At 43.0% G+C, this 11,817-nt stretch overlaps 1 protein-coding gene across 8 annotated transcripts in view; it reads left to right on the top strand.

The window, feature by feature from the left end:
• Positions 1-6,182, top strand: part of THRB (thyroid hormone receptor, beta) — a 438,543-nt gene extending 432,361 nt beyond the window's left edge. For all 8 annotated transcript variants that reach the window (XM_010846432.1, XM_010846430.1, XM_010846425.1 and 5 more), the window contains one exon: positions 1,383-6,182. In XM_010846432.1, coding sequence (XP_010844734.1) covers positions 1,383-1,624 — 242 coding nt within the window. In that variant the 3' untranslated portion in view covers positions 1,625-6,182. The remainder of the gene's footprint in view (positions 1-1,382) is intronic.
• Positions 6,183-11,817: the final 5,635 nt, after the last annotated feature.

Consider the following 11,817-nt stretch of genomic DNA (forward strand, 5'->3'; position numbering starts at 1 on the left):
TCTTTTCTCAAGATTCCTTTGGCTATTCAGGGTCTTTTATGGCTGAAAATACAAACTCTATCATTGTTTATTCTAGTTCTGTGAAAAATGCCATTGAAACTTTGATAGGGATTGCACTGAATCCACAGATGGCTTTGAGTAGTATGAACATTATAACAATATTAATTCTTCCAATCCATGAGCACGGGATATCTTTCCACTTACTGTGTTTTCCTCAGTTTCCTTCATCAGCGTCTTATTTTTCAGTGTAAGTCTTTCACGTCTTTAGTTGAATTAGTCCCTAGGTATTTTATTCTTTTTGATGCAACTGGGAATGTTATCAGCAAATAGTGACAGTTTTTACTTTTCCTTTCCAACTTGGATGCCTTTTCTTTCTTTTTCTTGCCTAATTGCTCTGCATAGGACTTATAATGCTATGCTGAGTAAAAGCCACAAGAGTAGGCATCCTTGTCTTGTTCTCTGTCTTAAAAAATGTCTTCAGCTTTTCACCACTTAGTATGCTCTCAGCTGTGGACTTGTCATATATAGCTTTTACCATGTTGAGATACAGTCCCTCTGTATCCACTTTTGCAACCCAAGTCCTCACAGCCTAGATGTTCCCCAATCATCCGGCCTTCTCTTGACATCCTTTTATCAGTTTTTTTTAAACTGCCTTGAGTCTCCTATATATTGTGGGAAGACCAGTGGTTTTCCAAAATTTGGGAAGATTTTTCTGGGCTGTACATGATCATAATCTCCTCCAGCTCCATCTTCCCACCGTGACTCTTCTCTTCTCCACACAGGATGATGCTAGTGTCGTTCACATCCCCTTTTCATTATAACTTCCCAAGACACCACCAACACAGGGCTTCTACAGAAGCAATCAAAATAAGGGAAGGGAAGGAGTGGTTCACCGAAGCCAAATGAACAATTAAAATTAGATATTGTGCTGCTTTGTCTTCACCAGAGTCTCTTCCCATCGGACAGTCTTCCTTTGCATCCAGGCTGCCTGATTTCCTCCCAATCTCTTTTCACATCTCTCTTTTCTCTGTAAGTCCCATGCTTGTCAGAATCCCTCCTCATTATGCAGAGTATTTCAGTTCTCTAGGTGAGGTTTCTCCTTCTGTACCCTAGGAGGGAGGCATCACCCTTCACACCCAAGGAGGTGATTTGTGTAAGCCAGAGACATTTATCTGAACAAAGCCTTGACACCCTTCATGTAAGTTACTCCACTCGCTGGCATCTTGGTCCCTGATGCCCCAGAGTTCATACTGCATCCGTGCCCATTCCTAGGAGTCAAAAGTCCCCAGATTGACCCACTTCACACTAAAGGACTTGAAGTGGACCAGGCAAGCCTTCTCATTTCTGCCTGCAAATTAACATCCTTCTTTCTTCTCCCTCAGATCGCCCAGGGCTTGCCTGCGTTGAGAGAATAGAAAAATACCAAGATAGTTTCCTGCTGGCCTTTGAACACTATATCAATTACCGAAAACACCACGTGACTCACTTTTGGCCAAAACTCCTGATGAAGGTGACAGACCTGCGGATGATCGGAGCCTGCCATGCCAGCCGCTTCCTGCACATGAAGGTGGAATGCCCCACGGAACTCTTTCCCCCGTTGTTCTTGGAAGTGTTTGAGGATTAGACCGACTGACTCATTCTCATAATTCCAACAGCACTACTGGGTGTCATTTCATTCCATTGCCTAGCTCTTTTTTGTTTGTTCCTTTATTTCTTTGTGTTGGGAGGGATTGTTTTGGGGTAAAGGGAGGTAGTCCTTGGCATAGACATGGATGAAATTGCCCCTCGAATGCGGGTACTTGCTAACTATTGCATTTTGTTCTCCAGTCCTTTGATGTGAATATGCTTTGGAGGTTTTACAGTTGTGGAGGTGAGGTGGGGACAATCATTAATTCACCAGCACCAAGCCGTCACCAGCTCCCATCTGTCCCTGGTCAGTGACTCGAGCAAGCAAAATGGCACAGCAGGAAACTAAAGAAGACTTAAAACCAAGACAATGTGGTCATCTTGAGCCAATCCTGGTTTTTGCAGGGCTCGAATTAGCACAGCAGAGACAGCCTTTGATGAGATGTGGCTTTCAGCTTCCTAGAGAAAGTTCTGAACAAATTGTTATCTATTCAAGAACATACTGTTTTCAGCACTCTGTTCTCTCCTAGCAGCCTAACCTGGAATGTATAAGGATATGTGTTTCCCCCAAATTAGCTGTCCTTTCACTGTAATTTTCATAATCCTGTGATTTAATTTGAGTTATACAAGGGTGTGACTCAAAGATGTGCAGGTGTGTGACTGATTGAGGCCAACAAGGAAAACAATTTCCTTAAGTGAGCCCAAAGAAATTCAAAATCTTCACAGATATCAGTGACTCAGTGGTTTCCAAAAATTCACATAGTGTCACTTCATAGCAAGAAGGCTTCTTACTGCTCAAAGGAAACTCCCACAAAAATCAAACCTACTTACAGAGTGATGTCACTGTTCAGTGACATCAGACCCTTCAACTCTCAAAGTCCTCAAGTCATTCAACCTGATTCCGTCTCTGCTGAGCCGACAACAGATTTCCCTGTGGGTTGACCTTCCAGTCAAGGAGCGGTAACAAGCTGAAATGTTTGAGTCTTGTTCTGGGGAGAGACTAGTGATGTCACATTCTATGTTGAAGGAAATGCAGGGCCTCAGAGCCTCCTCACGCCCTGATGCTGAGGTTCCCCCCTTCTGCTCTTGGATCCTCGGGCTCTTTACTCTACTCACAAGTGTTTCCTAATCTCCTTTCCCTCTGGCTCTGAGGCTTGACTACCACCAAACAAAGCCTGCTCCAGCCACTGACTCTCTCTGTCCTTCTGATAGCATCGCCCTGACAGATACTCAGCAGAAAACAGCTGCAGACCACGCACACAAACCCTCACTCACCTTCCCTGCCCAGCCCACCTCCCCAGTGACCGACACTGGAGTACTGTGTGCCCAGAAATCATATGATGCCCCTGGTTGCTTCAGTGTCAGAAGACGGGCACAGAATATACCCATGAAACTGAATGTATCCCACTCTTCACTGTCATGGTAGACATAAACTATTTCTCTGCCTGCCTTGTACTGCCTTATCCTGGAAGTGTTTGGGAAAATAAGCCATATCAGTGAAACTTGCCTAAAAACCATGTAGATTCATTCTTTTTTAACTGGCCCAGAAGTTGGGGTGCCTGAGTTCTAGTTTGTGCTCTCGAGTGGTAGATTTGTGACCTTGAGTCATGAACTCAAAAATCCTTCCTGTCCTTAACACTGTACTAATTTAGGGGGTGAGGGAATCAAGTTCTTTTGATGGTTTCTTTCACATTCTAATTTCTAACTTTATTAGAAATGATGACTCTCCTGACAGCTAAGGAAAATATATTTGGTGTTGATTCAAAATAGAAAGTTGACATACGACATATCAGTTATTTAGAGAAAGGCAGGGTAGATTTGGGAGAAGGAGAGGAGTGCATTAAAAATCCTGAGAGTGACCAGAAATAATCCGGGAGAAAAATTACGTGTTTGATGTGCTAAAGCAATTACACAGGCTTCCAGGGAAAGAAACCAAGAGCGGTGCACTAGAACTTACTACCCAGAGAAAGGAAATAGGTGAAGAGAATAAAATTATCAACATGAAGTTCATGGGCAGATTACCTGCTTTGACTTCCCTCAGTTCAGTTCAGTCGCTCAGTCCTGTCGGACTCTCTGCGACCCCCATGGACTGCAGCACGCCAGGCTTCCGTGTCCTACAGACAGTTTTTTGGTTTTGTTTTCTCCAGGTAGCCTCTAGCCAGTTTCCTCTGGTCCTCACTTTGTTACCATCTCAGCTTCCTCTGTTGACTCTCTTTGGATAACTGCTCTTTGAAACAAAGCGTTTAATCACCTTCTCTGCTCCAGGGTAACTCTGAGACGCTTTTCCGGGTGGGGCAGGTTTTCCTTTGGAAGGGAAGGCGAGCAGGCAGGTCCTGGAATCTCACAGACTCCTCAGGCAGTAGGCTCCCCAGGAAAGTCTCCTCAACGTGTTGAGATTCCCCAGGGCATCAGACAGCCCCAGATTCAGTGCAAGTGCAGAGCCTGATCTAAAGCCGCATGGGAACGCCTTAGGGATTAACATGATTGACCACTGGCCAAATGGTTCAGCAGATCTACAGCAACCCAGCCAGCCCCGACTAAATGTGTGTTTGATCCTTGGCCTCTTACATGGTAGCCTTAAGCAGGCAAACTGCGGATCTCAAAATCTTGCCGAAGGCTGACTACTTCCTGCTGAGTAGACTAAGCCTCGAGGACTTCCGGTTGAAGGAAAGGCTGTCAAGACTGAAGGACTCACAACCCCGGTGGTCAAGGTGACTCATTCCTTCTGTAATTGACTGAGGTACTTACTGCATCTCAAGACTCCATCCCATAAAACTCGATTAGAAGGGACTTGCTCTGGATTTTCTTTTTTTTTTTTTTTACATTTTTCTTACGTCGTCCAGACTTTCAAATCAAATGTGGACTGCCTGAAACCTTGCCCAGTGGGGAGACGTCCCAGAAGAGGAGAACACGCCCTACAACTGGGATATCTATTTATAAATCACTTATATTTGGGGGGTGAGTGGTGTCCAGTGTGTGTGTGCGTGTGCGTGTGCGTGTGTGTAGCCCTCAAGTGTACTTCACTCTTCAATTAGATGTGCCGTGTTGGTAGAAATAGTGAAAAAAGTAAAAATCTTTTCTTCTTTATGATTCTGCTCCAAACACCACGTGCCGCCTCTGAGCTTTCCTCGTCCGTGAGCCTCGGTCCTCAAGGATACCCGCGCCGTGTTGCTGCCTCAGCCCGAGAGCCGCCTCTTCCGCCCACAGCATGGCCAGCGCGGCCCGCCCCGCGCCTCCGCGCTCGGCCCCTGCGGACGCAGCCTCCGTGAACTGCAGACGCCCTCGAAGCATGTCACTGTCCGTGATACATTTTTATTCTACGGAACTCTAACCCGTTCTTGTCATGTTGACCTTTGGCTGCATGAGTCATAAAATATGAAACTGGTCTTATGGTTTTTGAAACGTAGCCAGCATTTGTAAGGCTAAACCTTTTTCACAAACTGAGTTGAGATGAATCACCACCAGGCCACCATTCCTCTTCAGAAGGAGAGTGCTTAACAGACGTTTGAATCCCTTTGCCCTTTCCGATGGCTACCGTGTCAGGTTCCAAAATAAGCTCGTCATTTTTCCTGTTATTTTAATAATAAGGAAATATTAGCATAGTGTTTCTTTTGATAGCGATAGACTATAATCCGTATTTAAATTTTATAGAGGAGAAATTTTATTGTACTGTGATGTAGATATTTATTATCCAGGTAAGGATTTGCCCGGTGTGTATTTTTTACAATTGAAACACTTTAATCTTTAAAAAAAAAAAAAAAAAAAACTTTAAACACACACACACACAGACACAAAAACAGACTAGGGGAAAAAAGGTTTGGCCTTATCACAGAATTTGTACTGTGCTGTACAAATGTTTGCAAATGCAAAATGTGTGCATTTCTAGCGTGTTTCTACATTCATTAATGCCGCCTTCAGGAGCAATATCGTGCAGGTAAAATGCTGTTTGTGGCTTTCTGTTGCACAGTTAAAGCTGACCCACCTTATGCACAAGACAATCAGATATAAATCTGTCCTCCTCAGGATGCAGACAGGACGTTCCAGAGCACAACGCACGACAGAAGAAGACCCTTAGGAGACAGGCAACTTGCTGACACAGACGCTAGCAGGGCATGAACGAGCAGACATTATGCCACTCCCCTCTTTTGGTTCTTCCTATTTGGCATTTTTCATTTGATTTTAGAGCCAAATTAGTTATGAAAGCTTTCTTTGGAGAAAACACCTTTATTCCCCCATGATGTTTTCATGCCCTGAGAATCAGAAAAGGACAACAGAACAGGGAAAGATTTACAGTCATCGGGAGATTTGTGTTTTGCAAATGGTGTTAAGTGATATTGCTAGATTGGTAATATTTTTTTCAGCCTAAAATTCTATTGAAATCTGTGATCAAAATGTTTTAAACTATCCAAAAAGAAAATTTGTATATTTGGGAAAAATGGATTTTTACATAGCTTTTGTATGCAGATATTAAATTGTAATTATGACTATAGCAGGCATAGATAAACTGATAAGCTACAATTCTAAAAAAGAAACAAAAAAGAAAAGCTTATAACGGATATACTTTTCTGCCTCTTTCTTTAAATATTATTATTTTCTACTTAGGCACAGGGTTACCTGCTTGTCTCATCTTGCTGCTTCCAAAAGAAGGAAATCAGAGATGTAATGACATTTGTTTCATAAACATCTACTAAAATAAGCAAGTTTTCTTGAGAGGAGGGCATGAGGGGGGGATAGGAAGGTACTCGCTTTGGAAGGGGCCACAGAGATGGGGTGAGGAGGGAAGAGGGAAGTTTTTGCAGCTAAAAGACTGCATTCATCTTTTTATCTCAAAATGTCCAAGAACATTATTAATATTAATGAAATTATACTAATACCAGCTATCAATATATGGCTCACATGTTAGGACTCATGCTGTGATGGGTGGCAAAAAAAAAAAAAAAGCCTAATGGGAATTTATTGTCCATAATATCTGAAAAATTCAAGAGTGCCATGGCTTCAGGTGTGGCTGGATCTGGGTACTCAGTACCTCAGGGTGTGCCTTTTTTCATCTCTCTGGGCAGATTTCTGTCTGTACAAATTCCCTTCACATGGACTTCATGTTCACATAGTCTTTTGTCCAATGATGGCCACCAGTAGCTCCAGGATGAGTCTTCTAGCTCCAAACCAGTGGGAAGAGAGTTTCTTTTCCCCAACAGTTCCAGTAAAAATCCTGAACCTACTCCTCATTGGTCCAGATGGAGTCATGTGCCCATTCCTGAGCCAGTCGTGTGGCTGAGGAGCACAGATATGCTAATTAGCTGAATCCTCTGAAATCCTGGAACTGGATGGAGGAAAAGAAGGACAACCAGCCCCATCTAAACTAGACAGAGTTGAGTTAGGAATGGTTCCCCAAAGAAAAGTCTGTCTTGCTACTATAAGAAATGGGAGGAACAGTGAGCAAGTAAAAAAAAAGAAGAAATGTCCACACCAATCATTAAGTCTGAAAGCACATCCATTTTTGGTACAGCGACAAGTCTCCTGAACAGAGAGGAAGCTCAACACCATTCGGCCAGGACATGAGCCAGATAAACACTCCAATGAAAGTGTTTGATTATATCCTACCTAGCTCATGAAAGAGGCCAAGATGTGGCTAGCATTTATCATTTCCCCGGACTAGATCAGTTCAGAGTACCATTCTGAGAGTCTCCCCACTCTCTGTTCAAAGGACTGTGCATAAATTTTATATCTGTCTCTTTCTACCCTAATGAACATATTTCCTCCCCCCAAGAAATTACTTTATTCATTCTCTTTTGGAGAATTGTTTACACATACATTCCAGCTAGGTACTATTCTTAAGCCCATTACACAGGCAAAGCTGATGCAAAACTGATGTAGTAGCTAACAGCTTGACCTGAGTAATGGAGCTGCCGTCATGGCACAAACCCGCACAGTTCTATGCAAAACTGATGTAGTAGCTAACAGCTTGACCTGAGTAATGGAGCTGCCGTCATGGCACAAACCCGCACAGTTCTATGCAAAACTGATGTAGTAGCTAACAGCTTGACCTGAGTAATGGAGCTGCTGTCATGGCACAAACCCGCACAGTTCTATTGATAATAATCTAAAATGAAGAGAAGCCAAAGGCCAAAGTTGGTTTGCTTTCCCTTCTTGAGATGACAGTTCATCCTGGTTTCCTATTTAGGTACTCAGGCATGGTAGCTCTGTAAATAAGTGGAATTGTCATTAAGTTCATGTACACAAATTCTGACACATTAAATGTTGTTCAAACTGAAGCAAAACTCAGTAGAACTACTGAAATGGAGAGTTTTCCAGATATCTAAGGATCTGTAAGTGATAAATGTTTTACGTTATACTTCTCAAAGACAGACTCCATTTACATAGCATAAAGTGAGGTCAGAAATGAAGTCTCTATCAGTAAAATGGTATTACCTGAAAGCTGTCTCAAAATGAGAAGCAAGTTGTCTTAGCCTTGGTTCCCCAGAAAGCAGAGTTTATTTGCCACAGTTTTATTAGAGATAATAGCTCCAAAGGAAGCGGTAATGGAGGGGAAATTAAGGAAGGAAAGAGACTAAACACAAGAGCTGGCCACCCTGAGTGCAACTGACTACTCAGTCATGCAAGACCATCTTCTAAGGGGCCAGGCAGATCGCTGCCTCCCCAGACGGCTCCCATGGGCCTGAGGGAATCAGTTACCTGCCTGCTGTCATCTCCCACTCTCTGTTCAAAGGACTGAACTCCCCTCTGCTCGGCTGGACATGCCTGGCCATGGAGCAGCTCCAGTGGTGCCTCATGCTCCAGGAGCAAAAGCAACCTCCCAAATGGAGAAAGTTCTCTCCACTCACCACAGCTGGGCACAGTCCATCTAGACTGGGTGACAGACCAGGTGGCAGGTGAGGTGAAACAAATGGCCCTGGGCCCTGGGCAGGTAAACAGGACTTAGAGGGTCAGCAATGGTCTGATACAGGGGATCCTCCAGCCAACAAGTTCCACTGATTGGCCAAGTTCCAAAGAGAATGACAAAGTTCCACAAACAAACCTGTGTTTCACTGTACCGTGACTTTGAATGTGCTGTTGTTTAGTCACTAAGTCATGTCCAACTCTTTTGGGACCCCATGGACTGTAGCTCACCAGACTCCTCTGTCCATGGGATTTCCCAGGCAAGAATACTGAGGGGGACGGGGAGGAGAGGGGTTGCCATTTCCTTCTCCAGGGGGTCTTCCCAACTCAGAGACCAAACCTGTGTCTTCTGCATTGGCAAGCAGATTCTTTACCACTGCACCAGCTGAGAAGCCTTTGGACGTGTAGGGGTTCTTAATTTCATATAAACTTGTCATGCAAATTGTCCACTTATCTACAGTTACATAGCATAGCTGAAAAAAACTAAGCAGACTATTGACTTAATTATACAATATTAGCTTTTCTTACAGGCGACTCATTTCAAGGCCAAATTTTTTTCCATATAAATATCTGGCTAAAAATTTTGTAGAAGTCAATAGAAATTTGGTATTTTTTTCTGTACAAAACTTCACTTTGGTGCAAACATTTTTAGAATCAATACATATGAAAAGTGGAGTCAGATGATTTGCAATGAACACTCTTCTTTTTTAGGATAATCATCTTTGACTTTTTTGGTACTAATTTCAACGAGAGAGGGAGATGCATACAGAGTAGAGCATCTTCAAGTTAGCAAATTTGAAAATCCTTATGCCCTTAAATCCCAACAGATATATAAACATTAAACACACCCCTCAATTTTACTATGAATCCTAGAAAGATGCTTTAGTCTTTTTGTTGTAGATATGAAAGTTTATTTGAATTTTAAGGATTTTAGAATTTTCTGTAGGGGTATCATTAGCCTTGAAGAGAGCTTTTAGGATTTCTTTCCATTATTCAAAGTCAAAGCCAAATAAAATCTTTGTAACAATGAATTATTTCAAAAGACGAAGAACCCCAAACCAAGGATCATTCATTCATACATGAGCTGCTAATGAAAATCCAATTGCACATTTCAGGAAATTCATCTTCATTTTCTCCAGCACTGACAAAAATAGCACTTGTCATTTACTCTCCACTCCAGAAGCCCAGCAGTCATCCCAGAGGGTGGGCTGGGTGTTGGTGCTGCCTTCCAGAGTTTTCCACTGCTGCACGGAGTATACAGCAACAGCCCACCAGGTAAGGAAACCTAATCAAAAGCAGGAGTCGTACCAGACCCTCTATATTACTGTTAATCCTCCAAATAAACCCAAAAGGTAGGTGTTCACACCCTCATCTGACAACAGGGAAATGGAGGCTCAGCGTGACTAAGCAACTCCTCCAACATCCTGCAGTTGACAAGTGTCAAAGCACACAGGGCCCCAAGAGCCACGTCATTCTTACAACTTGCCCCAATAAGACCATCATGGACTTAGTTGATGACAAAAGAGCAAAGGAAACCCTGCTCTGGAAATGTTTTCCATTCCCCTTCCCAAGAGGCTCCTCTGCTCTACCCGAAAAAAACACATGCCCTCTGAAGACCGGCCACGGTCTCATTAGGTTGTGTCTACTGCAAAATCATCATTGGTGTTGCAACACTGAAGAGTAATTTCTTTTCAGTTCACTTCAGTTGCTCAGTTGTGTCCAACACTTTTGAGCCCATGGACTGCAGTACCTCCACTTTCCCTGTCCTTCACTAACTCCCAGAGCTTGCGCAAACTCATGTCCATTGAGTGGGTGATGCCATCGAACCATCTCATCCTCTGTCATCCCCTTTTCCTCCTGCCTTCAATCTTTCCCAGCATCAGGATCTTTTCAAATGAATCAGTTCTTCACACAAGGTGGCCAAAGTATTGGAGTTTCAGCTTCAACATCAGTCCCTCCAATGAGTATTCGGGAATTATTTCCTTCAGGATTGACCGGTTTGATCTCCTTGCAGTCCAGGGACTCTCAACAGTCTTCTCCAACACCACAGTTCAAAAGCATCAGTTCTTTGGTGCTCAGCTTTCTTTATGGCCCAACTCACATCCATACATGACTACCGGAAACACCATAGCTTTGACTAGATGGACCTTTGTTGGCAAAGTAATGTCTCTGCTTTTTAATATAATGTCTATTGCTCATAGCTTTTCTTCCAAGGAGCAAGTGTCTTTTAATTTCATGGCTGCAGTCACCATCTGCAGTGATTTTGGAGTCCCAAAAAAATAAAGTCTGTCACTATTTCCATTGTTTCACCATCTATTTGCAAGGTAGTGATGAGACTGGATGCCATGATCTTAGTTTTTTGAATGCTGAGTTTTAAGCCAGTTTTTTCACTCTCCTCTTTCATCTTCATCAAGAGGCTCTTCAGTTCCTCTTCATTTTCTGCCATAAGGGTGGTGTCATCTGCATATCTGAGCTTATTGATATTTCTCCCTGCAATGTTGATTCCAGCTTATGCTTCTTCCAGGCCAGCGTTTCTCATGATGTACTCTGCATGTAAGTTAAACAAGCAGGGTGACAGTATACAGCCTTGATGTACTCCTTTCCCAATTTGGAAACAGTCCGTTGTTCCATGTCCAGTTTTAACTTGCTTCCTGACCTGCATACAGGTTTCACAGGAGGCAGGTAAGGTGGTCTGGTATTCCCATCTCTTTCAGAATTTTCCACAGTTTGTTGTGATCCACACAGTCAAAGGCTTTAATTTAGCATAGTCAATGAAGCAGATGTTTTTCTAGACCTCTCTTGCTTTTTCTGTGATCCAGCGGATTTTGGCAATTTGATCCCTGGTTCTTCTGCCTTTTCTAAATCCAGCTTGAACATCTGGAAGTTCTCGGTTCACATATTGCTGAAGCCTGACTTAAAGAATTTTGAGAATTACTTTACTAGTGTGTGAGATGAGTGCATTTGTGTGGTAGTTTGAGCATTCTTTGGCATCGCCTTTCTTTGGGACTAGAATGAAAACTGATCTTTTCCAGTCCTGTGGCCACTGCTGAGTTTTCCAAATTTGGTGGCATATTGAGTACAGCACTTTAACAGCACCATCTTTTAGGACTTGAAATAGCTCAGCTGGAATTCCATCACCTCCACTAGCTTTGTTTGTAGTTATGCTTCCTAAGGCCACTTGACTTCACATTCCAGGATGTCTGGCTCTAGCTGAGTGACCACACCATTGTGGTTATCTGGGTCATGAAGATTTTTTTTGTACAGTTCTTCTGTGTATTCTTGCCACCTCTTCTT

The sequence above is a fragment of the Bison bison genome, unplaced genomic scaffold, assembly GCF_000754665.1.
Source record: "Bison bison bison isolate TAMUID 2011002044 unplaced genomic scaffold, Bison_UMD1.0 scf7180017864236, whole genome shotgun sequence".
Classification (NCBI taxonomy): Eukaryota; Metazoa; Chordata; class Mammalia; order Artiodactyla; family Bovidae; genus Bison; species Bison bison.